Below are 23,948 nucleotides of genomic sequence, written 5' to 3' on the forward strand. Positions count from 1 at the left end.
GCCCGCTGGTTGACTTTCTATTGCTTAAGCCCAGTCACTTTTTCCCTCTGTTGTAACTGCCCTAGTCCTGTCGGCCCTGGGCTACTAAAACACTTCCAGACTGGTCTCTCCAGTGCACTCCTGCCTCTCTCAAATCCATTTTCCACACAGCAGCCAGAGGGACAGTTTTTACATGCAGTTTTTACCTGGCCACGCCACGCTTTCTTAAAATTCCTTAACTGCTGAGCTTCAGGACAAAACTCCTTACCAACTACATACGATGGGATTAGGTGTGGCTGCAATGCTAGAAAATATACCCCCAAAATGGTTTAAACAAGACACTTTATTTGCCTCTTAATAAAACTCGAGATCATTCATGGAAACTTGGACAGTCCCACCGTGATCAGAGACCCGTATTCCTTCCACTTCACGGCTCGACTCTCCCTGCCCACAACACCTGCTCAAGCTTCAGCTGCCACATCCACTTCCACCATAAGGAAGAAGGAAGGAGCAAAGAAGGGCATAATCCTCCCTATAAAGACACTTATGGAAGCTGCAAAAATTCAGTCACGAAGACACCTTAGGGGCAAGAGAAGCTAGGAGATCCACTCTTCATTCTGACAGCCACATGCTCGGCTAACATCAAATGTGCTGTCACCGAGGAAGGAGGGGAAGACACTGGGGCAGACAACCAGCACGCTTTACCATCCGTGACAAAGTAATTACTATCTTGCAGTGTGCTCCCCTCTTCAGTCTCCATACCCCGAGTCACCCCAGCTCTCTTCAGTCCCACAGACGCCCTCTGCTCCCTGTCACCACGGGGCCTTTGTGCCTACCATTTCACCTCCATGGAACATTCACTCCTCCCCCACCCCGCCAACTCAATTCCCATCACAGGGTCACCCGCTTCCCCGTGAGGTTCATCAGGGATCCTTCAGTAATACCTACTGTTCCATAAGCTCCAGGACAACAAGGATTATGTCCACTCTGAGTTATTACTGTAAACCGAGAGCCTCACACAGGGCCAGGCATGTGGGCGGTGCTCAATGAATGCTGACAAAATACAAACAATAATAGCTCGTATTTGAAAGTTCACTATGTACCAACCAGTTTTAAGAGCTTAAGAGGATAAATTCATCTTAAACAATCCGTGACGTAGATTGTACTACTACTTTACTTTCCAGATGAAGGAATTAAGAAGTTAAAGGTCTGGCCCCAGGCCCAATACCTTAGAAGTGGCCTAACGAGGACCTGAACTGGCACAAGAGGTTGAGGGCCAGTTGCCTTAACCAGGGCACTGCACTTATACCTCACGAACAAAGGGATTCAAATATTCACTGAATGCCTACTGCGTGCCAGGTGGTGTTCTAGGCACCCGAGGAACAGCAGGGAACAGAACAAAGTTCTGCTTTTTAAGCTACTCCTATTGGGGAGAGACAATGAACAAATTAAAAAATGAACATAGGGGCGCCTGGGCGGCTCAGTCAGTTAAGCGTCCAACTTCAGCTCACGATCTCACAGTTCGTGAGTTCAATCCCTGCATCAGGCTCTGTGCTGACAGCTTGGAGCCTGGAGCCTGCTTCGGATTCTGTGTCTCCCACTCTCTCTGCCCTTCCCCCACTCAACGCTCTCTCTCTCGCTCTCAAAAATAAACAACCATTAAAAAAAATTAAGGGGCGCCTGGGTGGCGCAGTCGGTTAAGCGTCCGACTTCAGCCAGGTCACGATCTCGCGGTCCGGGAGTTCGAGCCCCGCATCAGGCTCTGGGCTGATGGCTCAGAGCCTGGAGCCTGTTTCCGATTCTGTGTCTCCCTCTGTCTCTGCCCCTCCCCCGTTCATGCTCTGTCTCTCTCTGTCCCAAAAATAAATAAACATTGAAAAAAAAAAATTAAAAAAAAAATAAATAAAATAAATAAATAAAAAAAAATTAAAAAACGAACATAAAATATTGGCTTGGTAGAGGTGAATGCTATGAGAAAAAGATCAGAGTAAAGAAAATATACTGATGAAGAAAGGTGATATTTTCTATGAGGCAGCAGAGTGGATTGCTATGATATGGTGACATCTGAAATCTAAAAGGAAGCATAGGAGCAAGCCTTACAGAAGGCCTACAGAAGAGCAATTTGGGCACCTGAGATGGTACATGCAAAGGTCCTGAGGTGGTACATATTTAAGAACTTGATATTAAAATGATGCTGAGGGAAATAAGCCAGTTACAGAGGGACAAATAAATACTGTATTATTCCACCTATATGAGGTATCTAAAACAGGCCAATGCATAGAATTGTTTTCTTTTATGGGGCACCTGGGTGGCTCAGTCGGTTAAGCGTCTGACTTCAGCTCAGGTCATGATCTCACGGTTCTTGGGTTCAAGCCCCACGTTGGGCTCTGTGCTGACAGCTCAGAGCCTGGAGCCTGTTTCAGATTCTGTGTCTCCCTCTCTCTCTCTGCCCCTCCCCCACTCGTGCTCTGTCTCTGTCTCAAAAATAAACATTAAAAAAAATTAAAAAAAAAAAAAAAAAAGAATTGTTTTCTTTTTAAACTATTCCAAAAAACAGTAAAGGAAGGAAAACTTCCAAATCCATTCTATGAGGCCAGCATTATCCTGATACCAAAACCAGATAAAGACACCACAAAAAAAGAGAACTACAGGCCAATATCTCTATGAACACAGATGCAAAATCCTCAACAAAATACTAGCAAACTGAATCCAACAACACGTTAAAAAAAATCGTTCACCACAATCAAGTCGGATTTATTTCTGGGCTGTAAGGGTGGTTTAATATTCACAAATAAATGTGACACAACACATCAATAAAAGGATAAGAACCCTAAGGTTATTTCAATAGAAGCAGAAAAAGCATTTGACAAAGTACAACATCCATTCATGATAAAAACCCTCAACAAAGTAGGTTTACAGGGAACTTATCATAATAAAGGGCATATATGAAAGATCCACAGCTAACATACTCGATGGTAAAAAATTCATCTATTCCCCTAGGATCAGGAACAAGACAGGGATGTTCCCTCTCACCACTTTTATTCAACATAGTACTAGAAGTGCTAGCCACAGCAATCAGACAACAAAAAGAAAGAAATCCTCATAAGGAAGAAGCGACTCTTTACAGACAAGATACTCTATGTAGAAAACCCAAAAGACTACATCAAAACACGGCGAGAACTGATAAATGAATTCAGTGAAGTTGCAAGATACAAAATTAATGCACAGAAATCTGTTGCATCTCTATACACCAATGATGAAGCAGAAGAAAGAGAAATGAAGGAATAAATCCTATTTACAACTGCACCCAAAACAATAAGACACCTAAGAATAAATCTAATCACTGGCGTAAGAGACTTGTACTCTGAAAACTATAAAACACTGATGAAAGACATTGAAGACGACACAAAGAAATGGAAAAACATTCCGTGTTCATGGACTGGAAGAACAAATATTGTTAAAATGTCTACACTACCCAAAGCAATCTATACATTCGATGCAATCCCTATCAAAATACCAACAGCATTTTTTTAAATGCTTATTTATTTACTTAGAGAGAATACAAGCAGCAGATGGGCAGAGAGAGAGGGAGAGAGAGAATCTCAAGCAGGCTCCACGATGTCAGTGCAGAGCCCAATGCAGGGCTTGATCCCATGAACTGTGAGATCATTACCTGAGCTGAAATCAAGAGTTAGATGCTTAACTGACTGAGCCACCCAGCTGCCCCAACAGTATTTTTCACAGAACTAGAACAAACAATCCTAAAACGTGTATGTAACCACAAAAGACCCCAAATAGCCAAAGCAACCTTGAAAAGCAAAAGCAAAAGCAAAGCTTGGAGTCATCACAACTCTGGACTTTAAGTTATATTACAAAGCCGTAATATGTAATATGCCACTATGGGACTGCACAAAAATAGACACACAGATCAACAGAATAGAAAACCCAGAAACAAACCCACAACCCTATGGTCAATAAATCTTTGACAAAGCAGGAAAGAATATCCAATGGGAAAAGGACAGTCTCTTCGGCAAATGGTGCTGGGACAACTGGACCACTTTCTTGCACCATACACAAACATAAACTCAAAATTGATGAAAGACCTAACTGTGAGACCTGAAACCATAAAAATCCTAGAAGACAGCACAGGGAGTAACATTTGGCATTAGCCATAGCAACCTTTTTTTAGACAGGTCTCCTGAGGCAAGGGAACCACAAGCAAAAATAAACTGATGGGGCTTCATTATAACAAAAAGGTTCTGCAGAGCAAAGGAAAAAGTCAACAAAACGAAAAGGCCACCTACAAAATGGGAGAATTTTGCAAATAACATATCTGAAAAAGGGTTAGCATCCAAGATGTATAAAGCATTTACAAAACTCAACACCTAAGAAAACCCCCAATAATCCAATTATACACTGGGCAGAAGACATGAACAGATATTTCTCCAAAAAGGCATCCAGATGGCAACAGACACATGAAAAGACGACCATCACTTATCCTCAGGGAAATGCGAATCAAAACCTCGCACCTGTCAGAATGGCCAAAATCAACAACCCCAAAACAATAGGTGTTGGTGAAGATGTGGAGACAAAGTAACCATCACGCGCTGTTGGTGGGGATGCAAACTGGTGCAGCCACTGTGGAAGACAGTACAGAGGTTCCTCAAAAAGTTCAAAATAGAACTACCCTATGATCCAGGAATTGCACTACTGAGTTTTTACACAAAGAATGCAAAAACCCTAATTCCAAGGGTACGTGCACCCCTATGTTTATAGCAACATTAGTTACACTAGCCAAATCATGGAAGCGGCCCAAATGTTCATCAATTTGTGAACGGATAAAGCGGTGGTACATATATACAATGGAATATTACTCAGCCATTAAAAAAGAATGAAATATTGCTATTTGTAATGACATGGATGGAGCTGGAGACTATTATGCTAAGCAAAGTCAGTCAGTCAGAGAAAGACAAATCCCATATGATGTATACAGAAACAAAACAAAGGAGCAAAGGGTTTAAAAGAGAGAGAGAGAGAGAGAGAGAGAGAGAGAGAGAGAGAGAGAGAGAGAGAGAGGCAGACCAAGAAGCAGAATCTTAGCTTTGAAGAACTGATGGTTACCAGAGAGGAGGTGGGGGGGAAATAGGTAATGGGCTTAAGGAGGGTACCTGTGATGAGAACCAGGTGATTCGAATTAAAATAAAAACTTGAAAAATCCTTTCCCTCCCTCCTTGTCTTAACCTTAAAGCTAAACTAGCTTCACGAGCATGTTTTCTAGAATAATCAGTTAAATGTCAATTGTAATGACTTTTTTTTTTAATTAAACTGGATTTTTTTTATAAGTGAGGTATAATGGACATATGTTAGTTTCAGGTGTACGACATAACGATTGGATACTTGTATATACTGAAAAATGATCTCCACAATTAGTTTAGTTAACGTCTGTCACTAAACAGAGCTACAAATTTTCTTCTTCTTGTGACAACTGTCCAGATCTACTCTCTTAGCAGCTTTCAAACATACAACACGGTATCACCTCTATCACCATGCTGTAATTACATCCCCGTGACTGTTTCCTTTGACGGGAAAGTTGTACCTATAATTAATTATAAGTAATGTTAATTTTTGAAAATAAGTTTTTATGTACCGGTTCTCTTGAGGAAAAACTAAGTTGGCTCCAAAGATCTTTAGTTTTATAAGCCTCTACCTGAGAGAGCGTCTCGGAAATCCTACTAACCCCAAATAAACAACTGCTTAAAGTAGAAGCTTACCTTTTCTCCACTTCTTTTCCTTCAGGAGTTGAAGGGATGGGTGAACCACAGTGTGTGGAGAATTCTTCTTCATCAGCATATATAGCAGTGCTGTGTAAAGGAGGGTCTGCAAAAGACATTTTTTTTTTAAAGTACAACTTTCAAAGTCTGGCAGCTTGGGCAGCGTTTAAGTTTGTTCCCTTACAACGGCGACCTCAGTTTTAATGGCTACCAACTACACAGGCTACTTCCTTCCCGAATGTTCTTGCGCTCACACCTCAACAATGAGAAATTTAAACCATTTCATTCGTAAATACGTGGGCATTTATCAGTGGTAACCTGTATTACTGTATTTACATGCTATCTGGAAATTTTTTAAGGATATAAAAGAAATTTAAAGAAGCCTGACGTTCTCAGTCCTCACCTGACAGAGCATCACGGCCCTACTTGAGAGATCACTACACTCGTGATCAGCTCCGAGGCTTACAGGGCTTGGCCCACGGGACTCTAGAACCTCATCAAGTTCCTAGCTGGGAGGAGGGGGCCCTCTGGGGAAGGATTCCAGTCTTCTCCCTCCTTCTCTTCCCCTGCACCGTTTGAGCCTTTCACTAGCACAAGGAGCTAACTTCAGCGAGCAAGATGAAAGGGAGGGCGACCAAATAGCCTTGGTGGAAAGGCACAGAAGAGGACCCTGGGGGGAACAGAACACTCCTACCTACTCAGGTAAAAAAGAGAGACCTCAACACACTGGGCTGGGGCTGGGCTGGTGGCAGGAGGGGAGAGCTTGGGGGAGGGTGGGAGGCGGCCAGGAATGGGAGAGTTGAATTGCTGCAAGTGGGGGTTGGGGGGGGTGGTGCCTGGTAAGAGCCAAGCTACCACTTGTGTTTGAATTTTAGCAATTTTAGCCCGGCAGTGGCAGCGTAAGCACCATGGTGTGGATTAAACGGCATTGGTTCAGACAGACAGTTGCTTAAGCAGTGAACACGTCCATGCACAATTTTAACATCAGTATATACTCTGTGTTGCCCTCACCTAGGCAAAGGGATTTATTCACTACTGCCCATCACAAAGAGTAAAAGAGAAACAAACCAATCCTGAATCTCCGTGTGTAACCAGTCATACAAACTGGACCCTCACACCTCAACACATAAAGAGAGATACCCCAATTTTAACAAGATGAATACTCCAATTTAAAAATGGATAAATGATTTGAATAGGCAGCTCCAGATACACAAATGGGCCAACAGACACAGAGAAAGATGGTCAGCATCATTAGTCACTAGGAAAATAAAACTCGAAGCCACAATGAGATACTACTCCACATCCATTTGGATGGCTAGCATCAAAAAACAAAACAAAACAAAACACAACAAAACAACCCCAAGTGAGGATGCGGAGAAACTGTATTACTAGTGCAAATGTAAAATGAATGTTGTGGCCTCAAAAAAGCGAACACAATTACCTTATATCCAGCAACTCTACTTCCGCGTAGGTGCTCCCAAGAAGTGAAAGCAGGGACTCCCATGGATGTTTGAACACCCGTGTGTATGGCAGCATTATTCACAATAGTCACAAGGTAAAAGCAACCCCAGCGTTCACTGCCAGATGATTGGACATACACACAGGATGGAATATTACTCAGTTTCAAAAGGAAATTCGGACACAGGCTACAACACGGGGGGGACTCTGAAGACATAATTAAGTGGAAAAAAAGAGGAAAAATATTGTCTGATTCCTCTCAAAGGAGGCACCTAGAGCAGTCAAATTTACAGAAACAGAAAGTTGGGCTGGGAGGTGTGGGGAATGAGGAGGTGTGGCTTAATGGGCACAGGCTTTCAGTTAGGGGCAAGGGGAGGTTCTGGGGGGGGGATGGGGAGGATAGCTGCAGGACAACGGGAGCGTGGTGATGCCACAGAAATGTACTTTTAAAAATGGTTAGGGGCGCCTGGGTGGCTCCGTTGGTTAAGCGGCCGACTTCAGCTCAGGTCACGATCTCATGGTTTGTGAGTTCGAGCCCCGCATTGGGCTCTGTGCTGACCGCTCAGAGCCTGGAGCCTGTGTCCGATTCTGTGTCTCCCTCTCTCTGACCCTCCCCCGTTCATGCTCTGTCTCTCCCTGTCTCAAAAATAAATAAAACGTTAAAAAAAAAAAATTAAAAAAAAAAATAAACAAACAACGGATTACGGAGCTAAAACACTTTTTAGGAATGCAGTATGACGCCTGCTACAGCACACAGGAACCGTGAAAAGACTCTGCTAAATGCAAGAAGCCGGTCACAAATGAACACAGAGTAGGACTCCATTTGTATGAAGAGGCACAAACAGGGAGGAGGTGTATGGCTGGCAGGGGCTGGGGGGGGCGAAGGACGGGTGGGGACTGAATGCCAACAGGCACGGAGTTTCTCGCCGGGGTGATTAGGATGTTCTGGAATAGACAATGGTGACGGTTGTGCAATTTGGGGGCCACACTAATGTACCACTGAAAAGGAGGTATTTTCTTTAAAATTTTTTAAAATCTATTTATTTTTGAGAGAGAGAGAAAGAGACACAGAGAGAGAGACAGAGCACGCGCACAGGGGAGGAGCAGAGAGAAAGGGAGACACAGAATCCGAGGCAGGCTCCAGGCTCTGAGCTGTCAGCACACAGCCGCATGCGGGCTCGAACTCACAGACCGCAAGATTCGTGACCTGAGCCGAAGTCGGACGCTTAACCGACTGAGCCAGGTGCCCACGTTCTGCTCATTTTTGACCTCTGAAGTGGCCAGTGACATAAACAGAAGCAGTCCCACCTGGACCAGGTGCCAGCCCTGCTTTCCTCACACTCCAAGAAACACAGATGAAGCTCTCCCCCCTGGCTCTCCCGAAGCATCCTCTGCCTCTGTGTATTTCCGCAAAGGGAAAATTATCCCTCTTCTAAGTAAAACCCCTTACTGAATCACTCTATGGTGTGAGTGGTCATATGGAGTGAGAAGTATAGTTCATATTCCTCTTTCTACAGAGTACTATAATAGGTGCCCTATCAGGACTGGCTTGTGGACAAATGCTCCTAGAAGAGTTCTGCTTTGATAAATGTTTAATAGACTTTAAACATTTAAATGGGGTGCCTGGGCAGCTCAGTCCGTTAAGTGTCCAACTTTGGATCAGGTCATGATCTCATGGTTCGTGGGTTTGAACCTGGAGCCTGCTTCAGATCCTGTGTCTCCCTCTCTCTCTGCCCCTCTCCTGCTCGTGCTCTGTTTCTCTCTCCCTCTCTCTCAAAATAAATAATGAAACATAAAGAAAAAAAATTAAAAAAAAAGAGTTCTTACTTCTAATGTACTTAAAAGTGAGAAAAATAACTCAAAATATTAAGTACTCCCCAGAACACTACAGTCATATGCAGACAACTGATTTTTAAAACCTGAAAAGATGCCGTATTAAAAAACATTTTTTTTTTAATGTTTATTTTTGATAGAAAAAGAGACAGAGGGAGAGCGCAGGGGAGGGGTGGAGGGAGAGAGGGAGACACAGAATCTGAAGCAGGCTCCAGGCTCCGAGCTGTCAGCACAGAGCCCGATGCATATTTTTATTAGCAACTAGCCCAAAGTTTTTAGGATAAACTACGTTAAAGTTTTTAAGATGAAGATTTAAAATACTAACCAAAGATTTCATAAGGTTCTTCATCTTTCTCATGTTCACCCAGTCTGCTGATGCTGGAGATACCAGAATTATCGGGAAAATCAAATACATTAGTAGGCTTCTGCTCTGGGCCAGCTTTCTAAAAGTGAATAAAGTCAAAGTCATTGAATTAGTTGTAACAACCGGGAACATTACAAAGTTGATTTATTTAGAAAGGATAATCCTGCTCTCGTTGCTGCCTAAAGAAATGATCCTTAACACTTTTTGAGGGGGGAGTTGGGGGAAACAGACCCCTTTGAAAAACCAAGACAGGGGCTGGCTAAATTCTATCAGGGACCAGAGACTCAATATAGTAGGCTTTGCATCTGTTGCAACTGCTCAACTCAGCCACTGCAGTCTGAAAGCAGACAGTGACCTTGCAGAAAGAATTAAGCATGGCTGTGTCGCAATAAAACTTTATTTATGAATACCGAAATTTGAATTTCGTATCATTCTCACCTATCACGAGATAGTTGTCTTTTGATTTTGTTCCAACCAATCAGAAAGGTAAAAATCTTTCTCAGCTCACAGGGTTGTACAAATACAGGGAGCAGGCCAGATGTGGCCCATGGGCCATAGTTTGCCAACTGCTGATCTAGGGGAAGCTAGGGGCCCTCTCCCCCACGCACCTGAAAGTTCATAAGGATACACATGGGTAAAAACTCCCAAAGAAGAGACAAGGGTTTATGGTTCAATATACTAACAGGCCCCATGACATTTACTACCCCAAATCTTCATGAAAGACCAAAACATACAGAAAATGAGAAAAAAAATCCATCACAGCTCTGGGAAATGGGGAAGGATGCCATTTACAGAAAAGAAAACATGAGGACATTCTAGAAGATATAAAGGAGATGGTGTAAAATGGACCAAACAAAAACTTTCCCACTTACAGACCCTCACTATAAAATCTGTCACGGAGTACTTGGGGGTGGGATGCCAGAGAAGGGGAGCTGACAGGCCTTCCCATCCTCTGAGATGCAAATCAGCCTCCAGCTTCCAGCTGCCTTCTAAGAAAAGAAAGAAGTCAGGAAGGCTAAGAAATCCATCTCAGGCACTTTGGACTTCCCGCGAAGGCAGGCTGGGAGCAGAGCTTTAAAACTTGAAGAATTCCGTGCCAGGTATGCTGGACTTTAGCCAAATGGCTAAGTGAAAAGAGCAAAATACAGAAAGCTGTACAAATTTTTACAGGATATCAATGATCCAAATGAAAATAAAACCAACCTAGGCCCAGAAAAAAAGATTCAAAATGTTAACAGGGATCATTTTTTGTAATATACTGGCAAAGACGGGAGGCAAAGGAATACACTTTTCACTACAATAGAACACTGAGCTCACCGAGTGAAGTCTACGCGACTCGAAGCTTCCCACAAAACGTTCATCATTTCGTATTGTCAGTTATGAGATAATTATATTAAAGTGAGACGATAACTTACATCTTTTGTGGAATGTGTTTTTCCTATAGAGTTCTTTGAAGATCTCACACTATAGAACAGCAAAAACACACAAAAAGGAAATATTTAAAATAACTGGGGAAACACCATAACTTGCAACCCTTTCGAAGCATTTTTCCCCCCAGATTATTGTCATCAGTTGCACAAAGAGTGAGCACCCAGAGAAAGTCAGGTTATGGCAAGATCCTTTGGGAAAACAGAACCTGTATCTCACACACACATTTTTTTTTTTTTTTACAGGTCAAATCATATCACCGGTGTATAAAATAGCACACCTCTCTCCCTCAGGGACACAGAAACTCTTAATCCTGCTATTTTCCTTTCCCCTGAGGACAAGTCAATAGTAGCGACTGACAGTTTCTGCAGAACAGAGCAAAAGGGAAGTACACTGGCATTTACTAGGCACCCGACACCCATTCTAGCCTGTGCCTGGCTCTTGCACGTATATTTCCTCATTTAGCTCCAACGGTCCTATAAAGTAGAAGTGAACCCCATCTGCAGAGGAAATTTGCCCAAAGCGGCACACAGCCAAGAAGCCGCCCGCGTCAAAATTTCCAGCAGTTCACATCCACAGCTTTCCCCTTCCCACCGCTAATGCCCCTCCCCTGGGCACTGGGATAAAAGGACAAAGTTGTAGATCTTCAACAGGCATAAACAAGATGTAACAACAGTGACTAAAATACAGACTGGAAATGGGGGGGGGGGGCGGGAAACAGTATTTCCAGTGAACATGTACCGTGTATCCTCCGTGCACCAGGCATCGCAGGAGGGCACTGGGGGTACTTGGGTACGATACCACTACTCAGTCTCTGACTCTACAACTTGCTGTGCAGGCACCATTCGTGGAAAGCAAAATCAGTCCGGTGTGTCGGAATCAGTATTTCTTTAAGTAATGTTCTATTTGATAGAATTTCAAGAACATTCTGTATATTCTCTACCCACGTTCACCTACTGTTCACATGTTGTCTCATACGCCCTCTGTGTGTGTAGACTAGAGACAACGTGCACCTTTACCCCTAAATAATTCAGTGTGCCTTTCCCAAGAGAGCATTATCACGCATTGCCACAGTACAATTTCCAAATTAAGAAAATGAACACCGATAGGATCATATAATCTACTGTCCATATTCAAATTCTACCCACGTCCCCAGAATTTCCCTCAACATCTTCTTCTGTATTTTCAAAAAGGAAATACAAAAGAATAGAAAATGTAAGACTGTATTGAACGTTTGATTTTCATAACCCTTTTTTTTTGTTGTTGTTCTAGAAGTGTGTGGTGCACACGTGTGTATTAATTGGGATGTAAAACATCATTACTGTGAGTCACAGTAAACAAAACTGTGGAACTCTTTAGAGCGGTGGTTCTCAAACTTAAGACATCAGAATCACCTGGAAGGCTTCCAACAGACTGCTTGGCCCCACCCCAGAGATTCTGATTCCATCCATCTGGGATAGGATCTGAGCTGCTGCGTTTCTAACAAAAGCACATTTCTTTTTTTTTTTTTTTTAATTTTTTTTTTCAATGTTTATTTATTTTTGGGACAGAGAGAGACAGAGCATGAACGGGGGAGGGGCAGAGAGAGAGGGAGACACAGAATCAGAAACAGGCTCCAGGCTCTGAGTCATCAGCCCAGAGCCTGATGCGGGGCTCGAACTCCCGGACCGCGAGATCGTGACCTGGCTGAAGTCGGACGCTTAACCGACTGCGCCACCCAGGCGCCCCCAAAAGCACATTTCTAAAAACACTTTAAGGACCACTGCTTTATTTGATTCTCCGTTCCAAAGAAGAAGGTAGACCAGGTATTCATTTTACAGCATTTATGATTCCAGGGTTCGGGAAAAAGAAGTTACGTGACTTATCAAAGGTCACACAGCCAAGTAACAGAAAGAGGACTAGAAACCAGATTGCAGAACTTCTTATCCTCCGCTGACCCCTGGCTCTTGCCTCCTCTGTGCTTAAAAAAAGGTCAAGTTTCCACCTTACCTAAGGGTAGGAGCAAGGTGCTGTTTCCAAAGATGGAAACCTCTCCGATACCGTATGTAAAAGTTTTGGTAGATGTGCACCAGTGAGTTTGGGGGCGGGGGATGAAGAGATTTCAAGAGTCTCAAAGGCAAAAATGTTGTATGTATACACACACATGGAGAGAGTGGGACTCTCCATCGGGAGAGCCTTTGGTTCTCCCCACCATCAAGAGTCCCCACAGGAGTCTAGTCTCTCAGTTCATTCCACCTCCCTGCTCTGTCCTGCTCCAGGCTTTCCCCTAAGCTCTGCCTGGCTTGCATTCCGCTGTCACCCTGCATCCACAAACGCCACCTCCTACAGGGAGTCTTCCCACAGCCCAGGAGGAACTCCTGGACATGTGTATGTATATGACCTTGCGTCCCCACCATGGCAGGCCGAGACCCCTTTAGCTAGGACCACACCAGGCCTTCGGGTGCGCTCAAGACACCGCGAGCAGGGCAACTGTCAACGAATCCATTAAAAATAACATTCTGGGGGCGGCTGGGTGGCTCAGTCGGTTAAGCGGCCGACTCTGGCTCAGGTCATGATCTCACAGTCCGTGAGTTCGAGCCCCGCGTCGGGGTCTGTGCTGACAGCGCAGAGCCCGGAGCCTGCTTCGGATTCTGTGTCTCCCTCTCTCTCTGCCCCTCCCCTGCTCGTGCTCTGTCTCTGCCTCAAAAATAAATAAAAACATTAAAAAATTTAAAACAATAACATTCTGGAGAGCAGTTTGGCAGCCTATATTTAAATGCATGCCCTTTTTGATTAAGACAAAACTGCGTGACCCATCCTAGACCCCTTTTTAAGAATAACAAGCGACAGCTTGGTGCACCGGCTGGAGATTTGGTTCAGCTTTAACGTTCGTGTTACAAACACGGCAGGGTCTCGAAAATAAGAATCCTGACGGCCAGCCAGAGGGCAAACTTTCTAGAATGTAAAGTCTGGCAAGCAGGAGGCGACTCAATGAGTTATTTGTTGGATATTTTGTTTCAAAATATTTCCCCCCTACTTCAGCCTACACTCGTGCACACAAAGCTAACCTTCTCTTCCACCCGCAAGGCAGCTTTCAGCTGTAACTGCTTTAAATCTCGCGGCCACCCTATGCACTCGGGGCCAATATTCCCATTTTATAGGTGGAAGACGAGACCCTGAGCGAGTTCCGCAGGGGCAGAGCCAGGGAGCCTCGCTACGCAGCACGAACAGCTCCGAGAGGCACAAAACGCGGCAGGAAGCGAAAGAGGTAAACGCCGGTGCCCGGGCTGCGTCCGCACGAACCGAAGTACTTACCCGCCGCGCCCCGGGCCCCGCACCCGGCGCGACGGAGCCATCCGAGTCCAAGGCTCTGCGGGTAAATGGAGCCAGAAAAATCCCGCCAAACCGCGCGCCGCCCCAAGCGGTCAATCTGGACTGAGCCTGCGCGCACGCCCCGCCCCGCCCCGCCCCGGACCGTTTAATCCCGCGGGTCCTCCCGGTCCTGGAGCGCCTGAGAAATCCCGGCTGGGATTATAGAAAAGCGGATCTGGAGTCAGCACCTTCCAACCAATTGCTGATGGTCCCTGAGACGTCAATAGTTAGCCGGGCTTTTCCCCGCGCCCGCGCCCGTTTTCCTAAACTCGGCAGTTCCGGAGCCGTAGGGGCCCGCCCAGGGGGCGGGGAAGGGGAGGAGCCGGAGCTGAAGCGAGGTAGCGCGGTGTTTCTGCGGGTACCCGGTCCAAACTCGGGTGGGAGCTCCCGGCGCTTAGGCTCCTGGGCAGTGAGAACGATGCATCGCCAACAAGGCAGGATTTGACTCTGCTGCTGCCCTTTAGCCAGCTGTGTGAGCTCGGCCTGTTATTTTCACCTCTATTCTAGTTTCCTCATTGTAAATGGGAAGGGCCCCTTCTGGAGCTAGTATTCTCCGATTCTGTCTTTCTGTTTACAAATTTATTCTGCGAAAGAATGTTGGGCCTTTACCACACCATAAATAAAAATGAACTTAAAATGGGTCAAAGACCTAAACTGAAAAAGGAAAATGATGCAACTTTAAGGAGAAAACAGAGCAAAGATACTTAATGACCTTGAGTTTGGCAATGATTTCGTGGCTGTGATTCCAAAAGCACAGTTTGGGATCACGGAAAAGTTCTGGAGATGGATAGTAGTGGATGGTTGTGTAACAACGTGCCTGTACCTAAGTGCATGCCGCTAAAGTGTACAGTTGAAAATGGTTAAAAAGCTAAAGTTGATGCTATGTAGATTTTATCACAATAAAAAGAACATATTTCATGCATACAAAAGAATATAACATGTATAACGTAAAGACAAGCAGAAACACCCATGTACTCACCACTGCGTTAGAAAATAAATCGTGATCATTCCACCAGCCTTGGTACATCCCTAAAGAATGTATTAATTACTGTGTATTTCTCAACTTTATATAAGTGATATTTAGTATGTACTTTGCAAGTGCTCTTAATCAAAGCTATGATTTTTAGATTTAGCCACATCGATTCATGTAGCTGTAGTTCATTCATTTTCATTGTCTTTGGAGTGCTTTAAGTAAATACTCCACATTTCATTTATCCATCCCCCTGTGTATGGTTGTTTCAGTCTTTTTGCTCTGATCAACAATGCAGTGCCCAACATTCTTGTGTTTCATATGACACGTATCTGAGAGGTTCTCTAGAGATAGACCTGGTAGAAATATTATTGCCTCAGAATAAAGGCATTTTAAGCTTTACATGATAATGCCAATTTTTATACCTTGTTTTGTAGATTACAGTTTACATCCCCCATCGGCAGTATATAAAAGTCTCCTTAGCTCTATATACATGTCAACACTTAGAGTTTTTAAGACTTTTACATTTTTACCTAACTAGTGAGTTGAAATGGTATCCTATTATGTTTTTCATTTGCATGTCCCTTAAGACCATCATCTTTTCATCATTCCCAGTCCCTTCCTGATTCCTCCTCACTGAAATCACCTCACCCAGGAATCATTTGGGCAGTTGCCATAGGGGAATAAATCACCTTTCAGGAACTGAAGGTACCACCCTGCTGATGGGTTTAGAAATAGGGTTCCTGGAGCCACTGAAACTCATCACTCTTAATAGAGTCGACAGGTAGCTCCATTTTCTGGGAAAAGGGCCATGGGTCTCAAACTTGTGGATCCGAAAAAAGAAACTGCCCAACTGTGAAGACGGGAAGATGTTCAGCACTGGATATAAAATAAAAACTGAACCCAAATAGGTGTAAAAAATGAAAGGAGTTTATGAGTTTATGTCACTGAAAAGCCCAGATGCAGGATGGCTTTGACAGCGATGACAGTTTGACCTAGAGGTTTGAGAAGCCGTCAGGGCTCTGACGGGGCCATTTTCTTGCCCTTCTTATGCATCAGCTTGTTATCAGGCCGTGTACATCAGCAGCAGCATTGGCAGCGACACTTGGGTTTACTGAGCATTTACTATGATCCAGGCACTGTTCTAAGTAGTAAACCATTTCAACCTTTCCCTAACCCTATGTGGTGAGCACTATAAGCCCACTTTGCATACGAGGAAACGAAGGAGCAGTCCCACAGGTGCTAAGAGGTAGTGCCTGCATTAGATCTTAGGATCCGAGCCCAGAGCTTGCACCTAGCAGCTGTTCCAAATCTCACATCAGGACTCCACCATTCAAAACAAAGGGAGTAGCTATGTCCCAGTATTCCCAGAAAAAAGCTTAAGCTTTAACGGGGTTTTGGTGACATACCTACATGTGTCAGTGTTCTCCAGGGAAACAGAACCAATAGGAGGCGCGTGCACACCCACACTGCCTGTATATATGTATATGTATGTATATTTATAAATATAAAATAAATCTCTCACGTATACGTATTTAAAAAATAAAGTACCCAACTGTTAATACAGGAAGAGGTTCAGCACTCTGGATGGAATATTTATATACATCTACATGAGAGAGATTTGTGTTCAGGAATTATCTCACACGATTGTGGAGGCTGGCAAGTCTGAACTGGAGAGGGCAGGCCAGCAGCCTATACATTCAGGTAAGAGTTGGTGTTGCAGCCTTGAGTCTGAATTCTGCAGGACAGCATGCTGGAAACTCAGGCAGAATTTTTAGGCTGCAGTCTTGAGGCAGAATTTTTTCATCACTGGGAAATCCCAGTCTTTGCTCTTAAGGCCTTCAACTGATTGGGTGAGGCTCACCCACATTATGGAGAATAACCTGCTTTACTCAAAGTCTACTTATTTAAATATTAATCACATCTAAGGGGCGCCTGGGTGGCTCAGTTGGTTAAGCAGCTGACTTTGGCTCAGGTCATGATCTCGCAGTCCATGAGTTGAGCCCCGCGTCGGGCTCTGTGCCGACAGCTCAGAGCCTGGAGCCTGTTTCAGATTCTGTGTCTCCCTCTCTCTGACCCTCCCCCGTTCATGCTCTGTCTCTCTCTGTGTCTCAAAAATAAATAAACGTTAAAAAAAATTTTTTTTAAATAAATAAATATTAATCACATCTAAAAAAAAAAAACAAACAAACAAACCAAAACACCCTTTCCAGCAACATCTAGACTTGTGTTTGACCAAGCAACTGGGGATTATAACCTTGACCCAAAAACATTAACAAAAAAACAACCTCTGGATCAACTCCTGGGGTCAAAGAACTGGAATACACTCACAAACTTCCCGGAACCACATGGATTCCTATTGGGATTGGGGTGGTGGGTAGGGGTTGGAAATTGGGAAAGCGGGAAATGGATGCTGTGGAGACAGGCAATTCCAATTCCTCTGCAGAAACTTGCCCACGGTTGGTTGCAGAGCTCATCTGTCATAGGGAAGGCAGGATTTCAGCCTAGGTGTTCTAATACCAAACACATTGGTTCCACTCCCTCATGCTGCCTTCTCGGTTAAACTGTCAGATTCGAGCAGCGATTCTCAAATTGGGTGAATAAAGGGGAGAGGAAAGGGGGCGGATTCCAGGCTCTCTGGGGTGCGCGTGGTGTGATGAAGCAAGTAATGCCATAACATGGACGAGACTCCCAGTTGCTCTGGTGTAGAGCCCAGTCTGGGTGGAAGAAAGTGAACGCGAAGGCCTAAGACAAGTATCAGAAGTGTGGGGGCTGGAGGCCAGCGGCTCGAGAGGGGAGAAGGATCAGTAAAGGGAAAAAGAAAAGCCCAGCAGATCAGAGAGGTTGCAGCCAAGGGAAGATGCGGTCACTGGGAAACTACGAAGACAATGGCAGATTACTTTTTCAGGAAGCCGTTGCCCATCAATACAGGAAAACCTTGGTTTGCGAGCATAATTCATTCTGGAAACATGCTTATAATCCAAAGCACTTGTATATCAAAGCGAATTTTCCCACAAGAAATAATGGACATTCGGGTGATTCATTACACAACCCAAAAATATTCATATAAAAATGATTACAGTACTGAAATACAATACAATATAACAAAGAAAATACAAAATATAAAGAAAAATAAACAAATTAACCTGCACTTCTGTTTGCAAACTTCATTGGCTGGTGTGAGAGAGACAAGACACAGGAGGGTTATTGTGTAGGAGACTTTCACTATCACTAACGGATGTTGACTGCAATACAGTATTAATAAACTCTTGTCATTTACTGTATTTCATGTAACTGGCAATAAGACAGCAAAGGAAAGGGTCTATGTCTGCAGGCAGCCTGACCTAGATGAAGCAAAGCATTCCTAAGCTTACTCTTGGATGGAAAAACAAGGGACTGTCCATAGGTGCTTGGAAGTGACATAAAATACACAAGTGCCAGTTGTGGGCACCTTCCAATGTTCTGAAAGATCACTGATTTCTGCAAACACCACAGCCTGAGACCAAGCATCCAAGCGTGGGAGATGATCACCCACAGTCCCACAGCAAACGCGTGTGAGATAGAGAGAGAGAGAGAGAGAGAGAGAGGAACCATTGGCTCGGTTGTGATCATGTGACATCCGGCGTCTCATACTACTCATATTACAAGACATCGCTCATTTATCAAGTGAAAATTTATGAGAAATGTTTGCTCGTCTTGCGGAACACTCCCAGCAACAAGTTATCCGCAATCCAAGCTTTTACCGTATTTTCTATTGTCAGATGCGTGCATTGTGTGCACACTTTCCATCGCCGTTAACCCTTTGTGAATGCTCGTTAAAGTCAACAACCTTGTAATCTTAGCGTACCTAGGGAGGTTGGGAAGAATTAGGGACAGTGGCCAGGACGGGTGAAGCATGGGTGTGGGAAGAGGGCTAAACACACAGGAGTGGAGGGAGGAAGGTCTGGAGCCCTGTAAGTAGCCTGGGCATTGTGAACAACCAGAGGGTGCTGGGGGATAGCAGAGGACAGGTGATTGCAGAAATTCTGGAGGACATCACGGTGGGAGGAGCGTGATGTAACATACTTTCATGTTCGGACAGTGAAAAAAAACCCACCACTATTGGAGCACCTGGGTGGCTCAGCAGGTTGAGCATCCGACTCTTGGTTTCGGCTCAGGTCATGATCTCTGGGTTGTGGGATCAAGCCCTGCACTGAGCTCCACACTCAGCGTGGAACTGCTGAAGATTCTCCCTCTCTTTCTCTCTCTCCCCGCCCCAACCCCTCTACTCTGCTCCCATTCTCTCCCTTAAAAAAAAAAAAAATGTTTGATAAAACAAAACAACAACAACAACAAAAAAACCCACCACAACGACTGCTTTTATAATACAGATATAGAAAATAAAGAACTACAAAACATCTTGGACCTCGGGATGAACTGAATGCTTGGGCACAGACACTCCTCTGTGGAAATATATCTTCCCCATGAAATGGGTTGATGTATATATTAACTTCCTGTTTTGGAATTATTAGTTTGATTTTCATTTCTTTCTTTATTTTTGAGAGACAGAGAGAGACAGAGTGCGAGCAGGGGAGGGGCAGAGAGAGAGAGAGAGAGAGAGAGAGAGGGAGACACAGAATCTGAAGCAGGCTCCAGGCTCTGAGCTGTCAGCACAGAGCCTGACGCAGGGCTTGAACTGGGCCGCCCAGGTGCCCCTATTAGCTTGATTTTTAAGTGAGAATATTATTATTTACCTTATAGGTTTACCATGAAGATAAGAGGTAAAGAATACGGAGTATTCATATACATTTATGTATACACTTACATATATACTTACATATACACTCACATATACGTCCATATCCATCCATACACACACGCTTATCATTTCTTACTGGGCCTCTGCTTTCTTTCAGGGGAGCTCTTCTGTGGAATTTTCTGTTCAGAACCGTGGCCACCAGAGGGCAGATGAAGACCAGGACTGGAGGTCTGAAGATGTAATTGGAGACCAGAGTTCACATTTTCTGGTTCAAAGTCTGTTCAAGATTAGTAAGGCTACGTCTCTTAACTACCTGTTGCTCAACTCATTTTTCCTTGTCATGTGCATTATCCTTTCTTATACGTCAAGCTCATGCCTTTAAGTCTCCCTGAAGGCAAAGGGTATGATATTCTCGTGTGGGAAAGAAAATAAAGGAAATAATTTCTTTCTCAAATTTCCCTTCTGTGTTTTTTTTTTTTTAACTTCCTGCAGCACCTACTAATTACTGGGTGCACAGGAATAACCCACTGAACTTGGCAGCTCTCTTTGGGAAGAAACTAAGGTCGTTATCTGTGGTAAACAGACCAACTGCTCACCATCTGTTAACAATGACGCTGCGAAACGAACTGAAAACGTCCCGTGGGGCAAGGCCAGGGCCAAGAAGGAGGAGACCTCGGCTTGGACGTTCCCTTTACGACAAAGAGGAAATAAAATTCAGAAAGGAAGTAGTACGCGGTGTATTTTTCAGTTGGGGGGCAGGAAGAGTTTTCCATCGCCGCGAACTGTGATGACGTTCGATCCCTCTGCGTGTCACAAGCTCTCGGACGTTTCCTTGGCTCTGATACCCACTACTGAACTTATTTGCCGTGCAACCAACGTCCCACTTTTTCTAGACCTAACTGGCACTGCCCGCAGCCAAGCTGAGATCACATGCCTGACCACTGCATCATGACCTGCAACGTCACATGTTTCAGATTCCATTCCCAGCTCCCTGCAGGGCTGCGTCTGGTGCGGGAAGCCTGGCAGGACCATTCCAGCAAAGTCCAGGATTTCTCTGGCCAAGCAATAGCTGATTCCAACCTGCAGAGGAATTCGTTTTATGACTCAAACTTGCGAAAGGGACACATGAGCGCACAAGCGAGAAAGAGGAAACAGAAGAACACCCCAGAGGAAGAGATTTTGGTAAGAAAATTAAGAGAAATAAAATCTCTACAGTAGAAACTTTCTTTGTCTCTATGATTCGCTCCCAAGCTGTGGCCCCCCCCCCCCAAAAAAAAGAAGAAGAAAAAGAAGTTTCTGAAAACAGTTCTCATCCTTTTAATGTCCTTGCTCTCTGACACGACTTTTGGGTGGCCTGAGGACACACAGTTGTGCAGCTGACCTTGTTCACAGAGTTCAGGGCAACCGGAGTCCTTACCTCAGGGATCCTTCACTGCTCAGCTGAGAAAGGAAAAGAGCCAGAGTACCATCAGCCAGACAACCTCCCGCCAGACGTACTTCCCTCTCCAACCTCCAGGTGACACAAAAACCTTCTTTCTGGAACCTTCTGTAAGAGTAAACAGCTACCCCTACCCTCTGGCTGCCACCCTGTTCTCACAGGCCAGCCTGCTCACCCCTTTAACCTTGTCACTTAGCATAAAGAAAATCACTACCAACCACCCTCCCTCTCCACCTCACACCACTGCCAGGCCGCAAACATGCCAGACTCTTTATTTCCTAGGCTTGGAGAATGGGAGAAGGCTTCCCAGAGGAAGTGGGATCTACAGTTTACCTGGAATAGGAGCAGGAGCCAGCTAGGCCAGGGTAAGCGTGCTCTAGGGAGACAGAGCATGTGCAAAGGCCCAGTGGTGAGCGAGCATGTGACGTATTCTGGAAGCTAGCACAAGTTCAGTGTGGCTGGAGCAGAGGTGGGGAGGGAGCAGAAGACGAGGCTAGGGACATCAGCAGGGGTCCTCCAGTTCCTTGCTCCTCAAAATGTCCTGCACAGACCAGCAGCGCTGGCATCCCCTGGGGAGCCTATTCGAAACGCACAATTTTAGGCCCAGAGCCCAACGTGTTGAATCTGCATCTGCATTTTAAGATCCCCAGGGCATCTGAGGCACAGTAAAGTCTGAGAAGGCCTCCTCTAAGTCTTTTAAGCAGTTCAGACTTGGGAGCAACAGGAACTTTCTGAAGGTTTAAACAGGGCAACCACACGATAAGACTTACGAGTTAGAAAAATCACCCTTGCTGCAAAGCAGAGGAAAACAGGGTGAGTCAGTAGAGACCAACACAGAGACAAGGCGGCAGGAGGCCAGCGAAGAGGCCGGTGCAGTGGTCCCAGTGGAAGACAGCTGCCACTCTGGGCAGCAGGAAAGGGGGAGTGGACACATCCAACAGATGATAGGAGAAAGCCTCAGCAAGACAGTGGCGGCCCTGGAATCCCTCCTGGGTGCACCACCTGGCGGGGTGGGTGGGGGCGGGGGGGGGGTGCCGGGGGAGCTGGCGGGAGTGCAGCAGGGTGGGGAAGGCGTTATCAGTGGGTGTGGGAAAGTACAAGACTCTTAAGGGAGAGTCCCTCTGTGTGTGCACAGGCTGCAGATGTTGCCCAACGCAGAATGTGAGCAAACCGGTTTCCCACACACTTCACACGTGTCCCGGACCGTGCCTGGGGCTTAGGTGCCCCTGTGGCAGGGCCCCGCTGCTGCTCTCAGGACTTACCCTCCGACTTTGGCCACATGCAAAGCAGGGAGCCTGCCCAGAGCTCGTGGGGGAAAATCCAGCAGCTTCAGTATTTAGCAAGGACAATTTCTCTTAGGGAATGCTGACATTCCCCTCCCCACCCCCACAAAAAATCTCAACGAAAGTGAGTGGCTAAGAACTTGTATTTACCCAAAAACAAAACCCTGCGTCTGGCCAAGAACAGAACATCTCTGTACCTTAAGAACAGTGCCGAGAAGCAGAATTGAGCCAGCAAGACGCCTACCATTTCAGCAGGCCGACAGTGAGAAGTTAAAAGTCAAAAAGGAAAAATGTGGATTTTTTTTTTTTTAATGCCAAATAATGGATCTAGGGTAAGGTGGGTCGATTTCCCAGTGACTCGTGCTGAGCGAAGGAGGGAGTTCAGATTTGGGCATCTCCTCCAGGACCCCATGGAGAAAGGGCTGCCCTCGGGGACCTCACATCTGCAGACTCACGTGGTAACAGGGGCTGCACTTTCTCGGCTCTGGGCGCTGAGGCTGCTCCGGCCGAGGACGGAGGAATGGCCACTTCCCGTGATACATGCAGAGGGGGCTGGAGGTGGAGGGATGGGAGGGACGCTCGGTCTACAGCCCTAAGGCCTTCTGCCCTCTGTCCTCCTGCCCTGCCTGGCAATTGGGACAGACTGGCAGACTTCTCTCCTGCTTCTGCTGCCAAGAAAGGAAAAGATCACTGGAAACGTGGACGAAAATTCCAGAGTCGATGGCATCTACCCGCCTCCACCTTGTGACATGAACTAAGCTGCCAACTCTCCATTTACAATGGAGAGATTAGCTGTACCTGAGGACTGTCTAATGAAGGAGACTTGTCTGACACAGTGATGGGCATCACACCAGGGAGGGGGAGGGACAGCAAAAAAGTTGACCGAGGCAGAGAGGTCTTGCAGTCGGAAAACTCAGGAGTAGTTAGCTGATCTCCCTGACTTCCCTGGAGCCTCTGTCCCCACTGCCCGCCCCCCACCCCCCGGCTTCTGCCCTTTCTGCCCTGCTGGAACACTTATGTCCACGGTGGCCACCACTGCAGAATCAGCGGACGTTCCTCTGTCCCCTACCTTTTGATAGCATATGACATAACTGATCCCCTTCCTCCCCGAACCTTTTCTCTCTTGGCTTCTGGAACACCCCATCTTTGGTTTCTGACCTTCTTCCACGGTAGGCCATTCTCAGTCCCCATTGCTGGCTCCTTAATTCCCTTTCAAATAGGCGAGGCCGGTTCTGTCTTAGACCTCCTCTGGTTCCCATCCAGGTTTTCTGGTCCCCCAGGGTCCCCGGCCAAGTCTCTTTCACCTTCTGTGCGCTGTTGGCTTGCCAGTGTGTT

General features: G+C 45.5%; 1 protein-coding gene across 1 annotated transcript in view; it reads right to left on the bottom strand.

The window, feature by feature from the left end:
• The window catches only part of CENPU (centromere protein U), a 41,311-nt gene extending 27,024 nt beyond the window's left edge, over nucleotides 1-14,287 (bottom strand). Inside the window, exons 1-4 of the mRNA XM_043558569.1 lie at nucleotides 14,128-14,287; nucleotides 10,821-10,869; nucleotides 9,367-9,484; nucleotides 5,751-5,856 (exon numbers count right to left, since the gene is read on the bottom strand). Of these exons, the coding sequence (XP_043414504.1) occupies nucleotides 5,751-5,856; nucleotides 9,367-9,484; nucleotides 10,821-10,869; nucleotides 14,128-14,168 (314 nt within the window). The 5' untranslated portion in view covers nucleotides 14,169-14,287. The remainder of the gene's footprint in view (nucleotides 1-5,750; nucleotides 5,857-9,366; nucleotides 9,485-10,820; nucleotides 10,870-14,127) is intronic.
• Nucleotides 14,288-23,948: the final 9,661 nt, after the last annotated feature.

The sequence above is a fragment of the Prionailurus bengalensis genome, chromosome B1 (assembly GCF_016509475.1).
Source record: "Prionailurus bengalensis isolate Pbe53 chromosome B1, Fcat_Pben_1.1_paternal_pri, whole genome shotgun sequence".
Classification (NCBI taxonomy): domain Eukaryota; kingdom Metazoa; phylum Chordata; class Mammalia; order Carnivora; family Felidae; genus Prionailurus; species Prionailurus bengalensis.